General features: G+C 39.5%; 1 protein-coding gene across 1 annotated transcript in view; it reads right to left on the bottom strand.

The window, feature by feature from the left end:
- Positions 1-27,909, bottom strand: part of LOC148335396 (N-acetyl-beta-glucosaminyl-glycoprotein 4-beta-N-acetylgalactosaminyltransferase 1-like) — a 133,592-nt gene that overhangs the window by 35,370 nt on the left and 70,313 nt on the right. The window contains exons 3-6 of the mRNA XM_088299159.1: positions 14,370-14,468; positions 6,014-6,109; positions 5,004-5,094; positions 4,014-4,114 (exon numbers count right to left, since the gene is read on the bottom strand). Coding sequence (XP_088155285.1) covers positions 4,014-4,114; positions 5,004-5,094; positions 6,014-6,109; positions 14,370-14,468 — 387 coding nt within the window. The remainder of the gene's footprint in view (positions 1-4,013; positions 4,115-5,003; positions 5,095-6,013; positions 6,110-14,369; positions 14,469-27,909) is intronic.

The following is a 27,909-nucleotide window of genomic DNA, read 5'->3' as shown; positions in this document are numbered from 1 at the left end:
GCAACATTCAGAGATCTTCATGTCTTTAAAAAGACTCTGAAGCCCGTATCTCACGCAGCAGCGAGGCCGGCCGATTGTTTGCGCACCTCCCAATTGTTGATTTTTCATCAGGGTTCGCTCAAGGTCGCGAAGATGTTCGCCAACAGGTTTAAACGTTTTCAACTGAATGAAGCCTGACGTAAAAAAAAAAAAAAATTGCTGTGTCTGCGCTTGTTAGTATCATAGCCAACAGCGCAAGAAGTTGCCAAGACGTTGCAAGATATTTTTCAATGCAAAGGGGGCGTATGATAGCTTAGAAAAGGGGGCCAATTTTTTTTCCAAGAAATCCGTGCACTGTAACTAATAGCGACTACTGATAAGAGAGTTTCTGTAAAAATTTGCTAACGTAATTGTTTCCCCAAGAGAGCCTTCAGGAATACGGTGGAGAGTATACAGAAGATGCCAGGCATTTTTGACTGGTTAGAATAGATTGAAAAAGCTCACCCTGGGCATTTCCGACCCCAATTGCTAACTCAATAAAATGACATCAGCAATTTTACAAATGTGTCATGGGCCCCAAGAAACGCAAATTAGCTCTAGGCTTTTGAGCACGAACATTGTAAAATATTGATAAAGTGGTGACCTGAGATGGAGAAGTCACCATTGCTGTCAATTTTGATTTCAAAGCTCTTTCACCTCATGTCCACTGGACCATGCATGCTCACACATTGCACAAAATTATTTCTTTGCAATTCATATTAGATAACCTTGTTTTTGTCATTTAACATTAAAAAAACAATTGTATGGAACCCGTTGATGAGAACATTTTAATTAAAGCAGTCATTTTTGGGAGAGTGTAGGAACAAAAGACACAATGGGTGTTGAAAGTCTCAAGACTTCTCTCTACTGCCCTCAAAAATGCAATTACGCTTTAATCTGGACAAAGAAACTAATCTGCAGAAGGACAAACTCGACTCTACTGTCTGGCACAATTTTACCACATGCTGAGACTGACTGGCCTCGGTGAGAAGATAGCTGCATGGACATTCTGAGTGTGTGAACAAAAAAAAAAGATAAAATCATTGTTGGACAATGAATATTGTTCCATTAAATAATAATAAGTAAAAATGATAACTGGAACAAATGTATCGTTTGAAGTGTGAATTTGTGTTGCCTAATTTTCCAGTCACAGTATTAGGTAAACCTCTATTTAATTAGAAACAATACTGAATGTAACATGCATACTGTGAATATGTTTATATAATTCATGAGCGAGACATCCATCCACCTTCTATACTCTAAATCTTCACGAGGGTCGCGGGTGCGTTGGAGCCAATCCCAGCTACTGTTGGGCAGTCGGCGGGTGTACGCTCTGAACTGGTTGTCAGCCAATCGCATGGGCACACATAGACAAACAACCATTCAAACTCACAATCACACCCAGGGACGTGGTAAGAACATGCAACAGGAAAGCCAGAGCCAACATTTGAACACACAACCTCTGCAGTGCGAAGCAAATGTGCTAACCAGTCCATCACCATGCTGCCCAGCGGGAGATTATTTTCGCAATACATTTGTTATTTTGCGTGTTTTATACAAAATACATTATTTTCTCTGTAAAGGCAATAAGTTCCTGAATTTGAAGCGTACAAATTGTACAGGCATACGCATCGTTGCGGTAGGACATGATAACAACACAGTGAATTATATTTAGTATACAGGTGGAAGCTGCCGCATTTAGCTTTACAGTATCTACTTTGTTCAATACAAATGGACCATTTGTTTATTTATCTACTTTTATTTATCAGCAGCCATTCAAATTCAAGGCTGTAACATATTTACATAGCATACAAGATCCAGCAAAGGGGATAAACTTTATTCTGAATAGATGAAAGAATACAATTCAAGATTCCAAAAAAATGTCTCAATAACAACGTTTAAAGAAAAACTTCGTGCAAGACCTATATTGTCTCATTCTATACTCAAAAGCAGATGGGTGAAAAAATGAGGACAGGAGTAGGGATTAAGATTGTTACCTGGAAGGTGACGTTTTAGAAGACACAATAAGAAGGGTGTGACAGCCGCTGGCAACATGAATGATCCCTGGCCACAGCTTCCTCAACATTACCTCCGCCATCTTTCGCCACTCTTAAATGTCACATCAATATTCACTTCTGGCTAATTAACCTCAGCTCCCAAGGAACCTGGTGACATGTCACATCTTGTTGGAATGCAGATTATTCCATGATCGGACCTTTGTGCTCTCGCTCATCACTCCCATTGTAACTGAATTTACACCGTTTGATGAAAAGATTGCATTGGTGAAGGTCGGCAAGCGCTACGAGGTTACTGGATGCAAAATAGGGGCCGAGAAAACGATTCTTCACGAGGAAATTTGTGTTGGAGGGTAGTCATTTGACGTGAGGTGAGTATTAGATTAGTTAGGACGAACAAGGTTAAGATGCCCTGTTTCCTCCCCGTTTATTGTGTATGCCTGAGCACTGACAAAAGAACAGATGATATTCCATATGCATGGCCATGTTCAGTCAAACTGCAGCTGCTGGAGCGCCATAAAGTCACTAAAAATGTCTCCAAGTGCTCTCTTTTGCCGACGATCAAATCCATAGATGCCATTCAGAGCCATGTGTCACATTTGTCAGAATTATGTTAAAAGGAACCATCAAGTCTCAGCTTTTCGGAAAAGTACAAAGTAAGTGTCTTGGGAGTTTGAAGTCATGACATTCAAGAGTTTGTTTCAGTTCTTGCGGTCGAAAAACAACACTTATGCCGTACCCCCTCTTGAAGACTTGCACACTTCAAAAACCACGACAAGGGCACAGAAACTTCTCCTGGAGCCCCGACACCCTGGCCACCTTCTCTTCCACCACAAACAGCTTCTTCCCTCTCGCCATTTAACGCCCTAAATCAGTTAATTCAAACTCTATAGTGGGGCTATGCAAATGTTTGGCAACTTTGGCCACGCAGCTTTAGGTGTGTACATACTTGAACAATTGTCGATCATATTCCACAGCACAAGAGACTTCAAAGCACTCAAGGACTTTCTGCATGATAGCGCACCGAAAGTTGCATTACATGTCCTGTTTCTGGTTACTTAAAAAAGTGGTGCAACGATTAAATTATACAATACCTGCAAAACCGTCATAGGATTGTAAGCATCGCACAACTAATCACTTTATCTCTGCTCTTATGACTCTCCTATAATTTCATAATTTTAAAAAATCTTGCGGAACCCGCAACCAATGCTTAGCCATTTTCGTTTTTCCGCATGGGCATTGCCTACAGTTTGTGGTTGCTTTAGACTGAGAAAAGAGAAAAATATGGGTTTAAGTAATACTGCAATTGGCTGGCAACCAGTTTAGGGTGTCCCCCGCCTACTGCCGGATGACGGCTGGGATAGGTTTCAGCACCCCTCGCTACCCTTGTGAGGAGAAGCAGTTAAGATAATGGATGGATGGAAGTAATACTGCTAAGCGGAGACATGAGCACATTCATGTGACCAGCAAGATGACGAACCTGCGGTTGCTTTTGTAGCAACACTAATAAAACACGCTAAGGATTATTATGAACCTTATAAACATGCTTACATAAATTGCATCGTAATTGACATTTGAGAGGACTGACATGGGTGCAGTTCACTTAGAAAAATGTTCAGTCAGCCATTCAAGCCATTTACTTCCTGATAATACAATGGTCACAAGAGTGCATCAACAACTGGCATCTGCAGCCTTTGCCAGTACTCCCTAACAATACCGATACCTGGTATTGGTAATCGCCCAACCCTACGTAAGAGAGAATAACGGATGCAAATGGTAAATGGGCGCTTCAACACAGTCACCGTATTCCCCTTCTAATGACATCAGGAAAAAGTGAAGTCAAGTCCTGACATTGTCGCAGGGCGTATGGGGTTCAAATATGCAGACAACTACTCTAAACCAGGTGGGCCTTAAACAACTCAATGCATTTGTAACTGTGATTGAGATGTTGATATGAAGGTGTGTCACTTAATTGCTTACCTGTCCTACATAGACCAGCAGCCTGGAGTTCAGAGGACTTTCATCAGGACTTAGCCAGAACTCTGAATTATCATCTGATGAGATTGAAAACTGGAAATCTCCTGGAAAAAAAAAGAAAAAAAAGTCAAACACACATATACATATTGTGTTTATGTATGGTGGGGGAACCATTATGTTGTAGGACACTCATGCCTCTTCACCTAGAGGAGGCTTTTGATTTATCGGAGCAATTGTGATGTGTAAGGATTACCAAGGGACTGTGGGTGTGAAAATGAGCTCCCCACTGTAAAACAGATAAATTTGGATGGAATATCACTTCCTGGTCACTCAGTTGGCTTATTTTGCTGCATGAAAAAAAATCACTTCTTTAATTAGCTAATAAAAACATAATTTTCTTAGGTACATGTTAAATATCGCAATAATATCGATATCGTTATAGTCAGCATCCATATCATACGTGTTCCTAATATTGTGGAGCCCTAGTACAGAGCCTATAAACCCAATTTTTAACACCTGGGTTTTTGTTTGTATTGAATATAATATATTGTACATACCATACTGAGAGACTTTAAGGGATCATTCTTTTATCTCCAAAAAGGATAATGCATTTTAATGCAAATATACTTGTATTCACCATTATCCACTTTATGTCTCACTCAGGCACTTATTCTTGACTCCTCAGGCGGAGAACTTCGATCATCCAAGACCAAAAAGGATATAACAAATAGCATAATATTCAGCAATTCATCGACTAGGATTTTGAGTTGTCTCTGTTGCCATAGTAACAGTTTTAGTGCAGGTCTATTCGGGTACTGCAGAGTGATTACGTTCAGAGGGCTCTACAAGTGTGAGGATTGACTATCCAGTAGCAGTTTTCCCGAATCACATGATCATATTTTTGGACAGTGGGATGGTCTACACACTGTATTACTTTGAAGGACACTTTCTCAAAGACCAATGAGGGACTTGCTAATAAGACAAGTTGTTTACCATCGCGATAAGGGTGAAGAAATCCAAAGATTCTCAGGCCGTAATTTTTCCACTTCGGAGCCACGGCCAGCTTCTTCAAAGTCGTTCTTGTCTGCGGCAGAAAGCAGAAATTGAAGCTAAAGCATCAACAGTCTTGTGTATGAACCCAAGGTGACTGCATGCTAAACTCCTCCCATCAGAAGGGAGTGTTCAATCAGAGCATAGAAACCGTTAACGCGTGATGGAGTTCAACATAAGTTGAAGTGGAGCTCTCAGGACCCGAGTTCGACCGAATTCTCTGTCTAATGTAATATGTTCAAAGACTGCCTTTACTCGAGGCTCCCGCATGGTTTGATAGGTAAGTGGAGGGAGCGGGTATTTTCACAGAACTTTCTTTTTCTTTTTTTGTAATGTAGGCATCCATCAAAATGCACTAAAATCATCAACACCATCTCAAAATAATGTTTACATTTGATGTAAATATCAGCTCATATGAAAGGTGGATAACTGGAAAAATGTTTTATTGCATATTTACTGGGATAGAGTAGTAGCAGTGATGATCATGACATGCTTTGGATATGCTGCACATCTTACAGTGATGACTGATGGAATCTGCTGCTGGCAGCCTGCAGCAGATGTCGTGAGTTTTAATCTTCTCATATGGGAATCCCAAGGCCATAAAATAAAATCCCATCATCCACAGCTTGAAGTATTTTAAGCAAAAACAGCAAACAGCCTAAAATTACCCGACAACTTACTTGGACCAAGTTGTCCCTTAGGGTTAACAAGTGACACTCGCAAATCCAAAGACAAATGTTAACTTGGTAATTCGGAAAGGGGTTTACAAGATACATGCTTTCTTTCCTGAAACTGTAAAGAATATAAAAATGTCTCTTGAGTTTGAATAAATGTTAATATTAAGGCTATGTAAGGTTTCACTGTATTAATCCTTAAAAGATGCGCCACCACGTCACACACACAAAAACATGGTATTATTACAAGAGGGATTACGTATGCTTCTTTCTACTTACATGAGGGTAAAGCGGGAAGTGGAGGTTCTTTCTGAGTTGGGCCACAGAGGAGCCACACCAGTCCTCAAACACGTGGAGGTTAGCTTGGCCCTTATACTGCAAAAAAAAAATAAAATACATGCGGAAAGAACTGTTATGTAGACAACAAAAGCATCAGGCAAGTTCAATAAGTAGGTACAATTAATGGTCCATTGGAGAAAGCCTCATTGACTCTAACTGAAAAAAAATTATGAGTAAGAATGCACACTGTTATTCCACCGCCAGTTTGCATCCGCAGTAGACAATTAGCAAGATTTTAGCTTGGCTCACAATAGCATGTTATTATCCATCCAAAAAGGATGCGACGGTGCCGCGGTCTTTGGACACCAAACTCATCCAAGTATGCCTCGATGGGCCTTCCTCAAACTATTCTCATGAATTCCTCGGAATATGTGGAAAAGTAAAAGATAAGATAAGATAAGATAAGATTCCCTTTATTAGTCCCACAATGGGGAAATTCGAGATTCGAACCCAGGCCTCCTGGGGAGACTGGGACCGAAACGCGGCGCCTTAGACCACTCGGCCATCCTGGCAAAAAATTAAGAGACAGGTGTCTTGTTCAAGTACAGACTGATCATCATATTAAGGTATGTCCCAATATTTTGGTTTATATTCGGCCTACTGCCCGAAGATAGCTGGGATAGGCTCCAGCACCCCCCGCGACCCTAGTGAGGAGAAGCGGTACAGAAAATGGATGGATGGATGGACCAAATGGGGAAACTTTTCTCTGTATTGGGCCCATCACAGCTGTGGGTTCAGCATGTAAGAAATGTGTCACGTTTGCAAGGAACATGGAGTTTTTTTTTGCTCTGAATCTGACAGTCTGACACCCATCCATTTTCTGCACTGAACATCCTCAGTAGGTGTGCTAGCCTCCCTGTTGTAAACAGCGGAGACGGAAATAATAAGCCAAGCTCAAAAAGGGGCATGCCAATTCATTTAGTACTGATGAAACATTTACAATATTTACATGCATACCAATTCCAAGCGTCAATGCTAAGCTCAATCAAGTGTCACTTTATAAACATAACCCAAAGATCCTCTTTAAAGATAACTTTACTAGCCATGTGATCAACATTGTAAATGGAAAATGTGAAAATAATACAAATATATGGTAATATTGTCAAGAAACTTATTTTGTTCAAATGTAAGTAACTAGTAATATGAAATAGTACAAAGTGCTTTATAAAACATGAAATACAGAACATTTCTGGAAGTAATTTTCCCCAACACCATTAGCGACAAGTCGACGTAACACTTTAAACATCATTGTGGGAGTAAAGTCAACAACTTGACTCACCTTACTAAAATTACGGTAGCCACTTAAAAAAAAAAAAACAAGCTCAACAGCTTTCACTGTTTTGGGGCCTTGGCAGAGGTCTGCACTTTACTAAGTGCTATGTTGCCACTTAATCTCTTTGGATTTTAGCTGCCAACAGCGATGCATCCATCCATGAGGTCAAAGTGACCCTAATGACAAGGGCCAAAAAATTAAAAATGCATGTGCCACCACCACCCTGACAGGTGAGCTCACTGAGACTTTTGATCAGGTCAGATAAACGCCTTTCAATTTTGGACTCAGATACCCTTTCTCAATTTAACGCAGAAACAGGTTGATGGGAGGTGTCACACTCCTACACGGGCATTTCAACAGATGAAAGGGAGCCTCGTATTTTTTCACCTCTTCAGTACGGTCAATGAGGATCTGAGCATACCCACAGCAGCACAGCAATTATGGCTCATGTATTCACCAAGAAATATATTTTTTAAACAACTATATCAGTTCAGTCCAGCCACAAATGTTGTCCATCTAAAATGGTAAAATTAGGAGACCATGAGGGCTGAAAGATTCCAATCATCCGCGAGTGAGGTGTCAGAAAGCTGGATGCCTGATGTTTAAAAGGGAGTCCGTGGCAGCAAGGAGAAGTCAGATAGAGGTTAGCGAGATTTAGCAGATGGAACGAGGCCCTGTGTAAATGAGCCTTATTAACAGAGTTCTACAGGCTTTCGAGGCTTAGCCTGCTGCTAACAGCTCTTCTTGTTCAAGAAGCACCATTAAAAGTAAACGATTACATGCTCAGTGTGGAGAGGCCATGGGTTGTAAACTTTCTTGGGAGGGGGTAAAGGCTAATTGGGAACATGTGGAATTGCTGACAAGTTGAGAACTCTCTCCTAGTTATTAGAAAAATAATAATAAGAAAACCATTTCAACTGGATACTCCGTTTTTGATTTGCAAACTATTCCTCTTTAAAATTTAGCGAGATATCAAAGCATCTTTTAATGGAGAGAAATATATGCGAAGGAAATGCTACATTCACAGAAACCTACTGGCCTGTGAAGGTCACATGACCAAACCCAGCAAACAGGTGCGCCACGATTCGTCGCTACTTGAACTCTGAGGCACTGGGATGTCATTTTATTTTGAAGCTAAGTGGTAAAATATCCACTTTCAGAGATGGATAAAAGCGGGTGGATCTTGCTGCTAAAATTCATATTCCACAAATATAATAATATATATATAATATTCCGCAATATTAATCAGGATACCGCATTTAGACTAACAGGGGCGCATAGAACATATTATAGAAAAGAAAATGTTTGACTTGACTTTACTAAATGTAAATTGCAAGTACAGGGGCATTGCAAGATATGAGAAAAAGTATGGCCATGTAGCATGTTAGTTTCCTTACAAATAGTACTTACAGGAGAGTCATTTTTTTTAAAAGGCACTGAAACTAAAATGTCAAATCGCAATATTTCGTATCAGTGGTTTTCTTATATAACAACACATATAGTAGTTCTGACATTAACTGAGGTAGGAAAAGAAGATGGCAGTTAATTCCATCTGGTGAATAAATGGCATGAAGCCACAAAGAAGCAAACAGGAAAGATTGCCTGATGGAGGTGTTAGATATAAAATACGACTAAATATAAGATGAAATTTCAACAGTTTCCTCTTTCATTTGTCTTGACATATCTCCCTGTGAGCTGCTGCCCAAAATCTCTCTCCCACCCATCTGGATGCAATATCAAGAGAAGCACAAATCAGACATTTGCTCTCCTCCGAGCTTGGTGCAGCTTGCTGGATTCATGCTGGCTGCAAACACTGACAAATGGCCGCTCAGCGCACCCAGTGACGAGGAATCGCACCAGCTGACACTCTGAATCCCATTTGGATAAGGAACGTGAGACATGATGTTCCTGGCAAAAGGTACACCGGGATAAAAAGAATAGCACTCAGCACAAAGCCCACAGGACGATAAAGTGCACTACATCATGTGCTGCAACTTTCCGGAGAAATTTGATGGGGTGATGATCAAAAAGTGTAAATGTGATTCCCTCTGTGACCGTACTGGGGTTGTTTTGTCAACTCTTAGCTTCTATCCTTATCACTGACACCTGTCATTCTTTTGCATTGAGAAATATATGAAGACAGTGACAGGCAGGTCGGAAGGGAGGAGTTGTCTAAGGTGTGCTTTGAAAGAAGCACAAACTAACGTATTTTCCGGACTATAAGCCGCTACTTTTTTCCTCGATTTTGAACCATGCGGCGAATACAATGGTGCGGCTTTTCGGTGGATTTTTCTTTCACCAGTAGGGGCTCTCTATAGTTCAGAATATGCGCTAAATAAATCGCAATTATTTTCTCTTGGGTCTGTTCTGTTTTAATTAGCAAAGTCTTTGATGTGTTAAAAGGCACTGTTTTATGTACCGTTATGCACATTCACAGTGCAAAATCGTTCTGTACATGCAGTAAATAAAAAAGATTTTTCAACAAAAAAAAATGTGGCCTATACCCTGGTGAGGCTGGTATGTATTTTTGTGTGGTTTTTTTTCCCCAAAAAGAGTTGCTGCGTCTTATATACAAGTGCGTTTTATAGTCCGGAAAATATGTTATGTAGTCTAAGGAGAATGAGGCGTCGTCTATAAGAAAGAGAAGCGAATAAGAAAGAGAAAACAACATTCCTATGATTTACATCACAGCCTCATCAACTTCTGTAATGGGGGGTTGGATAAGCTGCCATCTGCTCAGTGATTACATCTCTTTTGACATGGAGAGCATATCACATGAAGAAGATGAAGATGACTTCGCTTTGTCCATCAGTGGACCTATTGCAATAAGATGCTTTTGACAAAATAAGACTCCTGTAATCTGCTTTTTTTTCTTCCAGTATTTGGGTAGACAGATGGAAGACAGACAAGCAAAAGAATAAAAAAAATATTGCCATCACAGCCTCTTGTTCTCTGCTTTAGTCACACTTGCATGTTGAGTAGGGCGTCATGCTTTGCAGCTTTATGCAGTGTTATTACATCCATAAAAACATGAGTGTGCTTGTCAAACAGCAGCATGGCTTCTTCCACCCAAACTTGCATATGCCTAACGAGACTGCATTGGGATCAAGCGGCAATACGTGTGTGGCATTATTTGAATAGTTTTTCAGCATTTACCCTGATTTTTTGATTATTCTTGACTCGTTAAAAAATAGCAGACGATTTTTTTGGGTTGTTTTTTTTTTGTAATTGTCAATGTAGAATTTCATAAACCATTGTGGTTGTATTGTTAATTGAATGAGTTGGTCCAAAGTTTGTATAACTCTTCATTTTAACTGACTGGCTGAAGTTTTCTTCTCTTTACGTAGGTGCAGGCCAAATTCAGCCCACTTCCTATGTTGGGAGTCCTTGGCATGCCTGTGGCTTTGTGAGTTGACCGCTTGGAGACATTAATTAAGGCTCACACCATAGTTCATCAATATGTTTTCTTAAACGAAATACACACACGCATGCACGGATGTGAGTTGATGCCATCGTCAGTGTGTAAAGTCCTTATTTGGTAATAATTGTGTGCATGTGGCTTTTACGAATGTCTCTGCATGCCTGTGTGACCTCTGTCAAGCTGTGACAGCTGCCATATGGCCCCACTATACCTCCACCAGCCACAGAGTACACCTCTGACAGCGGCAGCTTGGTGGCCCCTCGGACCTCTGCCATTTTGGCTGTGCACCGGGAAAACAAGTTAGTCTCCATAATGAGGACAGATAGCGAGCAGAGAGCGCAGAGAAAGATGTGCTGTGCCGTGCTTCATAATGTTTGACACAGCAAACACGAGAAAGAAAGGGAGATTTAAAGTGATTCATATTTCTTTCCAAAGTCCTCAGAGTGAATGCTGAGGAATGCTGTCACTAAGCTCCAGTGGCAATTAACTACCATAAAATGTGTTCTGTTGATCCAAGTGGTAAACATTATTAGCCACACCCACAAATGTCAACCCCCCCCCCTCCCACATAAGGTTTATAAACTGCAGTATTAATCATGGTGTGCCATCAACTCTGGTGTGCACTCCTTAGCCTGATGATGGTAGTGGTGCAAGAAAGGTAGAGGCGATTCATGATTTTAAGAAGTAGTAGACATTCAGCAAACTAGACTGAAGCTTTTGTTTTTTTTCAGAATATTTTAGAATACCGTATATACCTGTGCGTACTGTTGGATGATCTATTTCAATGTTACTGCCAAGTACATAAAAGGTTATCATAAAGGCAATGCTAATTTACCATTGTACCGTATCTTAGCATGTAGCTACAAGGCTAATAATGGCAGTAATGCTGTATTGAAAGTACTTTGAGTGAACATTTATGACTAATAAACAGTTTGAACCCTTTGGTGACTTGTTTACCTTATTCCAAACTAAAAGCTGCAATGTTTAGGAATGGCACTATGAAGAGAAAACACAAACTGACAACCATAGGGAATAAACAAGGGCGAACAGCAAAAACAAAAACAGAAGCAAAAATCCTGCTAGAGCTGCAGAACAAAAAAAAAAAAAAAACATGCACAGGCAATATAAGGTCTCTTTTGAGTTAGCGGCTTGATTGTGTGTTTCCATGGCCAGGTGGATTGCTTTCAAACTGAAGGCTGCACCGTCATTGTTATGTCCAACTTTAGGCATGATTAAGCTGTGCGCTTGAGGAGAAGCTAAGAATGGACAAGGGCGTGATGGTCCTGATAGAGAAAATACAAATAAAAGCAGCTGTAGAAGTTGCGCCTTTACAGCATGAGTCAAAGTATACTATAAATATACACTCGCCTGCCACAACATGATGTCACTTTCACAGGCTAATGACACAGGAAGCAAAAACTAAATGAAAGGTGATGTCTTTAAAGCGAAAGCTACAGTGAGATGCACAAAATGTACAGCTCTCAGTAAGCGTGTTATTTGATTTCTGCCTCAAAGTCAGCATTTTGAAAGGTAGAATATTTTGTACAGCTCTTTCATTGCAGTGAATAGATTGTACATGTGGTCAAAATGTTGTGGACAGTTTGAGATATGAGACAAACCACAGATCCCATGCAAAGATTTGAGAGCAGCACAGCAATGACACTAAAGGCTTCATCGACTAAGAGCCCAAATCACAGTCAATTTAAATTGCAAGTGTTGAATGGGATCTCAAGCAGCGAGTTCAGTCATTCAAAGATCGCATGCACAGTCGGCAACACGTATAAAAGTGATGGACAGCATTGGATTTCAAAGAGGGTTTCGTGCTTGAACTAAATAGGATGCATTTCACAATGGAAAATTCGGGAGTGCACCAAGAACGCAAAATGAATTTTGAAGTGAAGGAATTGAAAGTGAGGAAGAGCCAAACAAACATGTTACCAAGTTTCAATACGTAAATCGGTCACTTAAAATTATGTGTGTGTGGGTGTGCGTGTGTATGTGTGTTTTGGGTGCTGTTTTATTTATTTATTTATTTATTTATTTATTTATTTAACTTGGCCCAAGGGCATGGGAATTGGATGCATGTACCTATCCTATTAAACACTGCATTTAAAATACTACAAATTTTATTGATATCTATTTTTTATGCGTTAGTCATAAAAAAATAGTGCCACGATCCAACATAATTAGTAGTCAGAGAACTGTACTGAATCCACTCTGAATTTGCGTTATTTGGCAAAGTGTTTGAGCCTGGCACAAAAACAATGTGCTTGCTGCCCGAACTGCTTCCAGTTACATTGTCTGTTCACAAACAAAGCAAATATTTGTTTATCATGCGTCTCATAATTACGTTTCGTTGATATTTTATTTCCCTCAACGAGGACATTTTGAGCTAGGAATTATAATGATTAGTTTTTGCACTGAAAAAAAAAATATTAGCTCTCAGGACACTTCATGCAATCATGTGCCATTAAAACATCTTACATTTAACATTTGTGCAATTCCGTGCTTGACTGTCAGACGTAATAATTACATTTAAATATGTATTTGGAGAGCATTTGTGAAAACAGAAGATTACAGGAGCTGTGACATTACTGCAGCTGAATTTGTTCATTTATAATGCAAATTAAACGCATAACTGAAGTTCTTATGTTGGGTTTGGGAAAAGCAAACATCCTTCCATATGAATATACATTTCTACACTGCTTATCCGCACAAAAGATTCCTCAAAATAATGTTCACAAATATGTTAATTAAACATGACACAAAGAAAACTAGATCAAGTTAATACATTTTTGCAATTAGTCAGCACATGAAGGACTATGATTTGCTCCCCATTTTAGGATGTGCCATATGTGAATGTGATTGGATATAGCTGTACGACAGTCAAAACTGGGAATTGTGAGAATTTTATGGCATCAGATTACAGACGACAATAATACTGCTGCCAAGTGCATTGTTTACAAGAAAGCTGTAAATATAAATATTGCCTTTAGACGCACTTACAGACCATGTATTTACTTGTGCATTTTTTTTTATTTATTTATTGCACCCGGCCAAAAAAAAAAAAAAAATTCTCTAAAAATATGGGAGTGATTCAGAGGGGAGAGTGCAGAGGAAGGTTAACGCGGCACACAAAGACATACCAGTACTTGATTAAAGCAGGCTGAATAGGTTACACATTCTCCCTCATTTACAGCAAAAGCTGCAGCTCAGTAGCCCTATCTCACATACTTTAATGGGTTTCAGTGAAATATGATTCCAATGCAATTGGAAATTTAACAAGCTTGTATATATTTCCTATAAAAAGTAATCTGATGAATGAATGATTACCTGTCTTTGTAACATGAAGGAAACAAAAGTAGCACATTCTCAGTTGAATAATATTTCACAAAAGGAAAAGGTGTCCTGGAATGCTAATCACATGTTTTCAGAGTTGGTTCCTAAAATTTTAATGCGTGCCCAGTATGAGTCACCGAGCTTCGGTGATGAGTCATGTAAAATAGAGAAAGTAACAGGACCTGTGTCTTAAAGATAGCAGAACTTCACAACAAGCACTCAGGGCTAATTGAGGATACAGAAAAAAGGAGGAAAGTAATTACCTCTGGTTTCCATGGCAATTTCTTGTGGTGCTCAGTAAGAAACTTGCGGATGTGGGAGTGGCTTCTGCTGTTGGAAACTCCAGTAATCGGCTCGTCATCCTTGAAGAGAAGGAAATTCAACACACTTATTCCCCTCAAATTACAAGATTAGTCACCCTAAAGAGACACTTATGCAAGGAAAACTTGATTCTAAATCAGCGGTTTAATCCTGCCATCGACTCACACATCCATCTATGCACAGAGGCACAAAATCTATCCATCATCATGAATACTCTCAATAACAGAGATGAAGTACCATCATTAGCTCAAACCGCAGGCCTGTCTCATTGATGGGAGTGCTAGAAGCTTAAACTGTCCATTATGCTCAGATGGAGACAGCACACACACTCATGCTGAGGGTTATTCCCCTTGTTAAAACCTCTGTGGAACTCTCTTTAATGCTCATTCTCACTCCAGCCTTGAGGTTTTTTTTTTTTACATTGCACCATTTTAACTGAAAAGGGAGCAAAAAAAACAAAACAAAACTGAAGTAGTCGGACTTCATCTCAAATCCGCTAAATTTGGGTGGTCTGGTGTCAAAATGGGACCTACGGGATTTGGGATTTACTCTCAAGGCCCATCAACATCAAAACCACGGAGACATCAGTGCCTCATACCTGATAGGAGTGACTTGAAGTAATTGAATCCACTTTATTCTATTTAGATATCTACATTACTACCATCAGTTGCAATTCAAGACAATGTTTCTGAAAATCTTACTTAATTTGGTTCTAGCAGAGCTGAGTTTGAGGTATTTCGTTTTTTGAAGGCATCCTACAGAAATTCCAAGCAGCATCTTCCAACAAACCTGATAACACATAATGATTTGATTCCACGTGTCTCTGCGCATCCTCTTGGTTGCTGTGCTCAATGCCAATTACAAAAATCACAAGCAGAGCAAAATGCACTTCTTTTGGCGATTTGGCGTTTCTGCTAATTTCACAGCGGCTAGTGTAATTTTACCCACAGTTTGTTGGTCTTTTTCTTACATCTTATGTACACCATCAACTTCATGGCTTTTTTTCAGAGCGAGTGCCAAAACCATGTTTCTTCAAACACTTCATATGTATTGTATGCCCAAATGTAAGCAAACACACAAAATGTGTGAGGTATGTTGTCGACACGTTTCGCAAATTTTGTCTGAAAGAAATAAAGATGAATGCGAACAAGAAAGGATCAATGTGAATTTGTGAGGACCTATTAACCGCCCGTAATGTCAGAGGTTGTACTCATTCTTAAGGCGACTTCTGGTGAAACAGGCAGGGTTGGCATCTTTACCATGCATGTCTTAAAACTGACACTTTTCTTCAAGGCTATAAACATGACAGATTCCCACATTGCTACAATTTGACACTAAAGCGGTTGCAGTCTCTCCCTCAGCAGCACTGCAGAGGCTTTTCAGCGGCGGGAGCATCATAATGAGACCTTGTCTCGCACACTTATCACTCACAGAATGCACAGTGTTTCATATTTCTAAAGTTCAGCCAAACACTACTTGATTTCCCGTTGATGCTGCCTTTTGATGGCAACTAGCAATTGGCATTTCTTATGTAGAGTATGCAAGCATACCTCGATGAGGTATGTTATGATGTTTAAAAGTACGGTAGCTATAAATGTAACCGTACCAGCCTTCACTTGGTCTTGGTCAAGAGTTGCTCTGGCTAGCGTTGGTATCTTTTTTAACATTTATTGTAACTTCCAGGCATTAGAGTAACCGGGTGTAAGGGTGACACAGGTATCAAATTTTGTGTAGATTTAGGTAGACACAACCACTTCATAAATTAAAACAATGATGGACCACGGTGTCCTTATAAGACTTCTCCAGTTTGTCAAAGTCGAGTCTTACAGAGACGATGATGATTTGATTTCAACAACATATTTCGTATAATACAAGCAGCTTGTATAGATGTGCACAGCGTTTTGTTTTGATAACAACACTAATTACTTCAGTCTTAACATTTCTGAGAATGAAAGAAAGAAAACATTCTGGTGTATCCATCCATCCATTTTCTATACCGCTTCTCCTCACAAGGGTCGCGAGGGGTGCTGGAGCCTATCCCAGCTGTCATCGGGCAGTAGGCGGGGGACACTCTGAACTGGTTGCCAGCCAATCACAGACATTATACTTAATCTATTCAATTGCCAGTGTTGGAAATAGTTCATGTCTTACACAAACTCTTTCAAAGTTCAGCTAAAAAATTTGAAAATGAACTAGTTCCGTTCATAGTTCGTAATTGATTAATGTACTTATTTATTTGAATAAATTAGCCGTTCAAAAACTAGTTCTTGCTCTTTTTTTTCCAATGTGTTTCTGTAAACTGATACACTCCGGCACACTGGAATTTGCTCATTGTTTTCACCAATTTCATTCGGATTAGTAACCAAGTAGCTCTCTCAGGAACAAGAGGAAAAACATTACTTAAATTGCTTTTTTTTTTTTCAATGAATTGCAAGAAAAACAGCACCAACACAAACATAATCTACTAGATGGACCAGGTTGAGGTAGGAAGGTGCAAATGTACTTCAAGGTGCACTATTCAACACGCAAAACATTTATAGGAACATTACATTTTCTTGAAGTCACTTTTCATCTTAACTTTTTTGCACAAAGAACCGGGCTGTAAGCCCTTAATTCATTTTATGAATGCCCTGGACAATCTCCCCTGCCACATTACTCAAAGGCTGCAGGTCTCCGACAGTAAATAAAGTAAGCGAGGTCTTCCAGCTGCGCCCGGGAGATGACAACAAAGCCTCCACTGTACTGTTAATCTTTTTTGGGTAGGAAATAATCTGCTTCGACTCACTGATGTCATTTCTTGAGATTTTTTATTTTTTATTTCGCCAACTGGACGTGCTTTGAAGGCTAAGGGTGTTTTAAATGAATGTGTCATTTCAAATATGCTGTTGATGTGATTTTTCAAATTGGTCGTGCAAAGCTTACACGAAAATCATTGTTGATGGTTCTGACAACATGATGCAGAGGCTTTGCGAATAGCAAAAGTAAGAAGGCCGCCGGTGGCTTCATTTCTCCTGACGGTGAGTATGCAGCAATGTTAGACCACACATATATAGGTCCGTGCCACAAACACGCATCGCATTTTGATGACGCATGCGTGGTGCGACTCTTGGTTGCCAAATAATGACTCTTTCCGCCTGATTAAGGTTTTTCTGTAGGGAAAACCTGGCACTCATGAACAAAAATGAACTGCCTTTCGAAAAACGTTCACTGGCCTCAGAATGAGCTGAAACATTCACAAAGCAAAACTACACGGCGATTACTTCACTTGGCCCAAAATATGTACGAGTTGATGACTCGTTCAGGTACAAAACTGACAATTACGATCGTCCACCTTGCTGACAAGGACCGCCTCTCTAAAAACCGCATCGTGTCCGCAATTGTGCTGTGCCACGAGAGCACTGAAAGTTTAATTTTACGCTATGAGGCGTATTAAAGTTAACGCGGTCATGTGAAGGGCAGGACGGACGTGCGGGGAGAAAAAAGTTCTCCGCAATGAGGAGATAAAAGTCTGCTGGTCCAAAAGTCGGACCATGGGAGCAACACTCTTAAATAAATGGTGAAGCATCTTCCGTTTAGCAGAGATTTTCCAAATGCGTACTTCCCCTGTGACAAGTTTGAGGGGTTTTCAGCACCATGCAAATGAGGGTATTTGTAGAGAAGGTGCCAGTTTTTGCAAAATATTTTTGGGAGCAGAAGAGGTGATTTGACAGCTGTCAGATGCGGAGTCTTTGATTACTTTTTTAACTTCCAAGGGAGCTCGATGAAGGAGGGCAGAGAAGGTAACGATGAATAAGTGTGACAACAGGCTTCCCTCCTGTCAGCTCCCGACGTAACTAAAAGAGCAGAATGTGTGCCGTTGGAATTCACATTCTGACCTTTATCACCAAATCACATGAAGAAATCCAAATGATAATGATGACAACAATATTATAAAGCTTTCGAATCATGTCATAGTCATCCTCAATCAGACGGTATCTGAATTTAATGATAAAAAAAAATGACATTTTGTATGTGTATTATTTTTGCTTTTCAGTGGAGGACAGTGTGTGGCCAATGTAATACTCCAACCAGTAAAGTGCGGATAAGAGATAAGTGTAATAATCAAATGTGGATTAGAATTTTTTTTTTTGACATTATCTGGAAGCAACTGCGGCAAAAAACACCTACGGACAGTTTCAACAGAAGAACAACGTGACATTCGCTGAAGCTTACATTCCCATTCAAACCATGACAAGGCCCTTCCAAGACAGTTTAATTCTACTTAGTGCAACACGGGCATGGAAACAGAAGTTCTAAACATTAAAAGAAACAATGTCCCATACTTTGATTCTAACCCTAAATCAAGGTGAACAGAGTAAATTTAACTTGGCTAGTGAAATCATTTATTTGAATATTTCAGTCATTATGAGAAAAAATGGCAGTCAACTCTTTATATGTTCAATAAAAACAAATAAATAAATAAATCATCATCATCATCTGTCCGTCATCCGCTATAAACCATGACGTAAGAAAACTGATAAAAGGGCGAACCAACTTTCTAATGCTGTTCAATTGTTTTTTCTGTGTTTGTTTTCACTTCTGTTAACAGTTCAGCCTTGGCAAAGATTTGATTGTATAGTGTATGGTCATGATAGAACTGTCAAAACAGTAAATCTAATAGTGTCTCCAGGCTTACTAAGCCAGCACCCATTTAAGAATGATTATTAAAAAAAACAAAAAAAAAAAAAAACAACTAGATCTGATGACTTCCCGGAAAGGTTGCTATGACATTGGTAAACCAAGATGGGTGTGAGAAGACAATTGAGCTGACAGCTAATCAGCTTTCATTATCAGGCCTATCAGACTCCAATGGGCTGCATAGCAGATAATATATGTTTATCGTGGAAAAGCAATGATCTTGTCCGTTCATTTTACAAAACTGCTTGCTCAGCTCAATCGACCCGAAGTCGTCTTATCGATGCAACTACAAAGCCTCAGTTTAAGTTGTTGACCTAAGGTTGCACCACATTCTTGCCTCTATAACCGATTATCGACTCAATGATGTCAAGTTCTTGTCATCACTTATCGCAAAGTACAAGCCCCGAAGATTCTTTCAGTGTCTAAATTAGAAGAACACTTTTTTTTCCCCTCATTTTTTTCCAGGCACCGAGCCCAATAACTATATCATCATTCCTGTGGTAATTAAAACTGATGATGTTAAGGAGCATGTTAAACTGTCTCATGGATTAAAAATTGCATAACAGCAAAACAGGGGAACACAAATCACGCTAGTGAAAGCAACTGTTTATCAAATCTTTATAATGCTGTCAACCAAATGACTCTCACTTAGAGCAATACATGATTTAAAACAAAGTGAATTAGGAACATTTAAGCCCACGAGCCTTAATGACACCAGTAGATGAACTAGGATGTTGCATGCATTGTCATGCATGCGTCGAAATGTGTGCATGATTGATATGCAGGCTGACTCTGAAATCCATCACACCACTGCAGTGGGAGTTAGCTTTTCACTTCTTGCATGTTCACACAATACAGACAGTGCTGATCGGAGCAAAAAAAAAAAGAAAGGGCCAGTGTGTCCCAGAATATCAACGAGTCTAATGAATCTCCCTTATTAAACACGAACAAACACAGGTCTGCAGGGAGGGGGCGGGGGTTGGGGGTTGTCCAAGTGCTAGACAGAGGAAAGGGATGAAGTAGAGCACAAATGTGGGGCGCCTCACATAAATGAATTCATCACCCTCCCACCAGGATCACCCATGCACATTAGTTCAATGTTTTTTAAGTATCCGCACACTTTGAGCAAAAACAAGCAAAAAAGAAACACCGAAAAGGAATGGCATCACTAAGGTCGAACAGCATCCAATTTAGAAATTGCATTCCAGGGTCGTACTGGCACCATCCTTAACCCAGTATTAATATTTTATAGGCAAGTCTTTAGTATCATTTTAACATTTATAGGCATTAGACAAGTGCAAACATCAACCATGTAATATAAAAATAAAATTACACAACTTTGAAGATGAGTGTAATGCTAATGCCTGTCTAATACGCCAAGTCACCTAATAACATTTTAAATATCACAAAAATGTCAAGTTAACCAGTAATTACATAACAACAATTCCTGTAATAAATCTGTTTGCAACAGCTGGAGTCATACTGCTTTGTGAAGTGCCTTTACATTATTACATAAGTGGTGTTTATTCTCTATCTCCTCTCTAAACTTGTTTAGCGAGCTGCATTCTTCTTTAGGAATAAATGCACGCAAATTTAAATCGGGCGGGAGTGAAGTGTGCGGTCTTGTGTGGCGTCATGAACAAAACTGGTTCAACAGAAGCATGTATCAAGGTGGAATTCACAGTGATACGACCTCAGAGGTGTTCAACGTCAGAGGTTCCACTGCAAAAAAATGGGCTGTCTCTCTGCTTTAAAATTTGATTGGCACATTATTGGACATGTCACTGGAATATCACTGTTGAAATGGGGCATCAACGTCATGAAAAGAGTCATAGCAACTGACAGCAGAAAATGAAGCAATTGACTGTGGTAGACAAGAAAGAAAGAAAGAGCAAAATGAGAGTTGGCAAGAAGGAGAGCAACTTGGACATACAGCGCTCAGAACTGAAAATTACTTACATTTTCTGGGGCAAAGGGCTGCTTTTGCTTGAATACTGCAGCTAAACAGAGAACACAGCAAAAGTGATGCTCATGTTCAACAAACACTGATTTACACTCAACACAACCCTTGACTATTGACACAAACTAATTGGAATGTTTCCAACCTCAGCTTCTCCATTCAAGTGCACTCATATTTTGCACACAATTAGGCTGCCTCGCTAATGAAGTAGAAAGTAGCACATCAAAAAAAAAATGACTTAAAAAAAAAAATAAAGGAAATTCAATACCAGATGTGAATTCCAATTTCTCACCCACATGTTGCCAGGCAGATTTCATAGGACGCAAACATCACAGTTGTTGTCATGTGCCAGTCATGAGCAATTGGCTTGTATGAATGATTGGAAAAAGTGTCGTATAGACTACAGGCTTGCATACAGTCTCATTCACCCAGATCATTTCTTTCTGGTGTGGCAAACGCAACTACTTATGCTCCCTGTTGGTTGTTGAGCCAAATAGAAGAAAAAACATTTTATATTTTGTAATGAACAAATGATAGCTCTATATTAATGACAACAAAAACACTGGGTGAATTATTTCATTTTGTAGTAATCCACTCGCTTTGCATCTGTGTGAGTGACAGTGTGAATGCCTGTCTGTCTCTATGATTGACTGACAAACAGTCCAGGATGTATGATCTGCATTTTGCGCCAAATTTGCTGGAATAGTGTCGAGCTTTGTGAATCCCTGAAGTATTTCATAGTAGGGCTCTGCCCCACTGCAAAGTTACTATGGTTACACATACTGTATAACAACTAAGACGGCGAGACAATGATCTTAATCACTTGGCTTCCTACCCAACCAAGCCACTGTAGTCACAGCTGCATAAACAAGTAGAATGTGACTGAATTAGGATGCTTCCTTAGACACTCTAAGTGGAAAAACAACACTGCTCATGGAAGAGAAAAACTGAGATTTAACAGAGTGAGTGCCAAAATGACCCCAGGGACATCAGATAGCCATTAAGATCTAGCGGAGATTGTCCAGGCAAACCTGGCTCAACACTACAAATTACTCAGAGGTGAAAATAAGAGCATCAGAGCCAAGATCGTGCAATCAGCCATTTTAGTCTACTAAGTATTGATGCTGCTTTGGGAGCCACAATACCTTCATATCTGTCAAAAAAAAAACAAAAAACACAATATTAAGTTACAGCTATTCAGTTAAGCACTTGCAAAATTCCGAGCCATGAGAAAATCAGAGCTTCTATTTTTGTTTGCTGCCTGCATTATTCATACAAGACATTACATGGTGGTCACTGAGACAACAGCGGAGTGGCTGTGTGAGGAAGAGCGGTAAATGAAAAATGGAACATAAATAAGAGAAGACTGCAGCAGTCGATAATGGGAGTGATAGAGTCTGTGGCTTCAATTCATTGTTTGGAAGATTAATGGGCATTGCCAAGACGAGAGGAGGAGGAGGGAGGAGAATAAGAAGAACAAGATTTTTTATTTTATTTATTTATTTATTTTTGGAAACACTATTTATGAGGGAAAAGAAGGGGGGCAACATTACTAAAACAACCAAACCCCTCTAAGAATTGCATTGAACTTTTTTTTTATTGGATATACTGCATAAAATCCCCTTGTAACCAAAAAAGAAAAAAAAAAAACAGCCTGGTAGAAGCAATAGGCCAGTATCAACCTCACTGCCGCTTCACACTTCGAGAAGACCACAACTTTCAAGTTTGGGCCTGAGCGCAGTCGCTTTGACTGGTATAAATAGCAAACGTGGCTTCTCTAATAAACAGAACTTGACGAAGTGTTGGAGGGGGGGGGGGCGTGTCTTCTCAGTCTCTCTGTCTGTCCACACAATCTTTTCACTTGCAAAGGTGACCGCTATTCAATGTTTTTCACAGAGTGAATAGGGTTCAAGGAAGTAAAGGAACTCTTCAATTTTACATGAGAGCGGAGATACCAGACCAAACAGCACTTTGCTCATCGTAAGGCAAGGCGAACATATTTTTTTAATTGCAGCATCATCCACGCATGTGTAGCTGGCAAATGAGCACCAGGTCTTCTATACTTCCCGGTCTACACTGCATCTTTCACATCAAAAGTGCAAGCTCACATTTCATAGTATTGGCCGGAAACGATATGGCTTCATACTTTCAGGATTAATGCTCTCGATCCATTCCATTCAGCAAAGCTGTGTGTGTAACATTGTACAATCTAGTCCAACGTTTACACATGTGACAGTTATCTAGTTATGTGTTTCATGAACGTGGTGACCAGCTATACTGTATTTCAAATTATTTTTAAAGTTATTAAATGTGCAAATGTGCAAATTAATTTAAGACACAATATCCCTTTTCTGCTGCAAATGGTGTACGTATGGGAAGTATCCCTATAACATCGTAGAGTGTAAAGAATTTAAAGAACTGATTATGTTGTTTATGCATGATGACAAACAAGCTTTACACGTCAACAGGGTGGGAGTTGTTGATTTATACCAGTGAGATATAGGATCACATCAGGCTCAATAGAGCCAGAATTAATTTTTTTGTTGTATACACTAAATATGTATACACTTCAAAGACACTATACAAATGCAGTCATTTCCTTGAGCTTTTCATTAAGCGGTGTTGTGACAAACCTTCGCTCTGACTGCAAAGTAGCTCTTAAATCCAATGTGAAAAAAAAAAAACATTCTCTGCAGGTAAATAAAACCAAACGGATATTTAAGAGGATGTTGTTTCAGTGCTGCAAGCAAAACGCGTTACCTTCATACGAACACTCTCGTTTTGAGCTCAACTATTAGAGAGAGCTTCATACAAGATGGTAATCTTTTGACAAAGTAATTACATTTATCAAGGATGGATATCGGTACAGCCTCACAAACGCACTCGAAGAGAGATAGGCTGAAGCTGCCTTTAATGATTACGTAAGTAGAGTTTACACGTTGGATTAGTAGGAGAGGAGACATAGTTGAAAGGGATACAGGAGTAGAACAGAAGAGTCGGGATAAATATGCGCATGACTCAGTTTGCTGGACAAGTGGTTTTGAAACAAAGCGGAATAACCAGCAGCCGCTTGCCATCTGTGTGAGGCTTATGCTTTCAATCCAGGATGATTACTTGTGATGGGATGTGACAGAGGGCAGCAAGCAAACAACAACTGCCACTCATCTTGGACCTGCTTGGTTTATAGTGTCATCTTATCGTCACTCAGTCCGCTGCAAGTAACAAGAGGCACCTCGAGAAAAACTAAGCACGTACTCAAGAAAAATGCACATCCCTTGGAAGGATGTGTTGACCTTTATGGAGTAGTACTTCTTCAACTTAGAATAGTCTTACAAACCACACTGAGATTACACTACTTTCTGACTACGTTAGTTTGTTTGCGCATGAGCGGTGGTTGGGGCTTGGTGATTTCCACAAAATGAAAGGCTGTGAGAAAGAGCCAAGGACACGTATTAAACAAATCAATACGGGGATAAAGGTATTGGGCCACCCACACGTTACACCAACAGGAGCTTTTATGGCATCACTTTCTAAATCCATAGGCACAGTCGTGCAGCGTGGGTTGTCAAGCGCGTGGGTCCAGCCAAGTACTTGCATCCCTTAAAACCATGGCTATGGGTCTCCTCCACCAGGCAAGTATTAAGCTGATTTTAGCCAAATACTCTATGTTTTTGAGATTGGAGGGTGAGAGCCCCACCTAGATACCGGTGTAGATGGAATGGATAGAAACAATCTGGAAATGCCAGCATGCCAGAGAGTAACAGGTCACAGAAACACATTGGATATATATATATATATATATATATATATACATGATACATGTGCGTGCCTGATTATATGAATCTATTAAAACGAGCAGTGACCGGGATGAGACGCAAGTCATTAGCTTTCAGCTACCTTTGGATTTGTCATTACGCATTTTTATGTTTTTAATACGGAGGAACACCACATGTCCTGGCTGAAATTATGACGCCCCAATTGTCATGCTAAGGGTGAATTTTTGGTTTATAAACTTGAAGCCTGTTTTGTTGGATTCCTTGACCCTAAAATGTACAGTATACTTTGACAGCAAATGTATTATGATAGCGATAATAGAAGCTAAAACTTGGGTTTGAGTGCATTTTTGAATTTTTGTAAAGAAAAGAAAAAAAATTACTAATACTAGTGCGATCTCGCTTCTGTATTAGGATACATCTTATGTATATGGCGCTAAGGTACTCCCATTCCAAGGCGCTAAGGTACTCCCATTCCAAAGGGGGCCGTTACATCATGACTTGAAGTCAAAGGCTTTATTCGTATTTTCGGGGCTTAGGCTCTGTACTATGTAGGAGAATTGTCAATTTTTTCTTCACTAAGTATTTTAACCTTACATTATCAACATATCAACATTCTTCATGTTGAGCTTTATCCAACATATTAATAAGATTTCACAATAATCTTGCCCATTATCTTCTTGGTCATTGGCATAAAAATATGGTTTTGTGTTTTATCAGTTGTGGACTGGATGATTTGATTGCTAATGTTCATACATCCATGTCTCCAGGACCAAATGAAAAACTTCCCCATACCGATCAAAAGATGTGTACCAATATTTTCGTCCACACGCTCATGTTTCCTGCAGTCATTACTACAAGTGTTGCAACACTATGATTAAGATCAGATCATCCACATTTTGGGCACACTGGGTAATGGAGCATGACATTACAAGATTAAACGGGAAGGATTTGCAGCCTGCTAAAATTAAATGGCCGACTTTATGAGTGTTTAAGTGACATGTCAGTCTCACACATAAAATATAAAATATTAAACTTCTCCATCTCACATTTTACACCTCACTGCTTCACTCATCTAAAAGTAGTCTTTCACACGCATGCACTTCCATATACTGTACATAGTATAGCAACAGTATACCGTGTTGTTTATTCAAATTAGACAAATTGAAATTTTAAAGGGCGAGTAAAAGCATGAAAGGATCTCTGTTTTTAGGAGACACAGGGCATTTGATGCAGTGTGTCGAAACTCAATAAAAATATTCAGAATTGAATTTTCCGTATTGCTATGAATGTTAGATTCCATCCTACAAAATTCAGGGAAGCTTAAATCAATGTTGCTGAATTTATCACAGTTCTGAAAAATTCACCATCCAAGATATGATGTATTTAAAGATGGAAAACATCAAAGATGTGGCTTGGGAGGAAATTAGATGTGCTGCATCATAATTATCTGACCTTTTTTTTGCTGTTCGTGAATCAATTACGGTCTGATTCTAAATGTTATCGCATTAAAGAAATTATTCAACCTAGATGGCCCATTTTACACTAACAAGATTCCATATTTTTTTTGATCAGGAAACTGAAATTAGGTATGTCTTTTTTTTTTATCCATTCATTTTGGAGAAATTAGGAAAATCAGTGCCGGCTTGAAAAACGCCTACTTTTAATGAGAAATATGGCCACGCCCCCTCCACTTTCTACATGTCTCGTGGGAGTCCGCATAGCTAAATGTCCAAAATATAATCAGTCGTGGTTTATGTGTGCATTCTTGCTCTTGTCCGCTTCAGCTTGTGTAAGTGGAGAAGAGATCAGCACGGTAATTTTGATTTTGTGGAAGTGATCACATGAGCTCACGTTTGATGTCAATAAATCCAAACTATGCAGAGCACTTTTATACTTTCGCAGGTTGAAGTAGACAAGAGTCGTAATGTGCATTTTGGCGACAATCGGTCGCCGTTTTAGGCAACAGAAACTGACAAAGCGAGCAATATTACCACGCTTGCCTCCCTGCTGTGACGTAGACACTGAGAACGAAAAAAAAAATAACAAGCCGAGCTCCAAAAGGGGACGTGCCAATTTGTCGGAAATCGAATCAGGTTTTTTTTTGTTTGTTTTTTTTTTCTACTGATGTCATTTTTACAAAAATATGCTGCAGCAAGATAGTCATATGGATCATTTGTTACAACAGTACAAAAGGCAAATTTCAAGAAAGTGTGTGTCCTTCTGATAACATGAAAATATCTTAGAACCTTTGATGCTGACAATCTAACCAACCCTGCAGACATTTTCTGGCCAAAGATTTGAGAGTTGGAGGTTATTGTGCATCTTGGCATGAAGGCCAGGATTACACTGCATGGCCATGAGACTAAAACACATTTCATCGAACCAGTTGCTATTGTTCTCTGTTAAGTATGTTTAAAAAACAAAAATGTAATCATTTAGCAATGACAGAGTCAATCATTTATCCATCCAGTGCCCCGGAGGAATAAATAGTTTTTAGAATCTGAATGCAGTCATTTGTGGATTCATGCAATCTCTGCACTGTTGGAAGTCCTCAGAAAAACGTCATTCATAGCGCTGAAGCTTTATACCTGTGCGCCCATATTATTATGTAGTCTCCGTCAATATTAACGAGTAGGCGGGTCGTAATTTCAACCACCTGCAAGCCTCCTGCCGTATCATAGATGACATGTTATGAAACACAACTCAAGGGTTCTGTTGAAGAAAAAGTACAATTTACTGCCCACATAAAGAAATTGACTGACATTTTACAATCACTCTTACAAACAAATGCCTTGTTTTAAGTGTTATGTAAATAATGCGACATTTGATACACCAGATGCTTCTCAGTATTATATTTCCAAAGAAACATCATGTAATTCATGTTGCTCTTGGTCGCTACTACAATGAATTCTTTGTATTGCTCCTCTGGGCCAAATTTCAAAAACACCATTCTCCTTTTGTTAGTGTCTACGCTGCTTCCAATCCATTCTCACACTGATTTTCTCTTTGCTGCCTCTCAGCTGACAACATTAGAACATCTAACACCAATTTGATAAAATAATTATCCAT

This window comes from Idiotropiscis lumnitzeri, chromosome 6 (assembly GCF_059441095.1).
Source record: "Idiotropiscis lumnitzeri isolate Australia: NSW breed Sydney's pygmy pipehorse chromosome 6, RoL_Ilum_1.0, whole genome shotgun sequence".
Lineage (NCBI taxonomy): Eukaryota > Metazoa > Chordata > Actinopteri > Syngnathiformes > Syngnathidae > Idiotropiscis > Idiotropiscis lumnitzeri.
The sequence above is the reverse complement of the archived record's forward strand: the minus strand, read 5'-3'. Positions and strand labels throughout refer to the sequence as shown.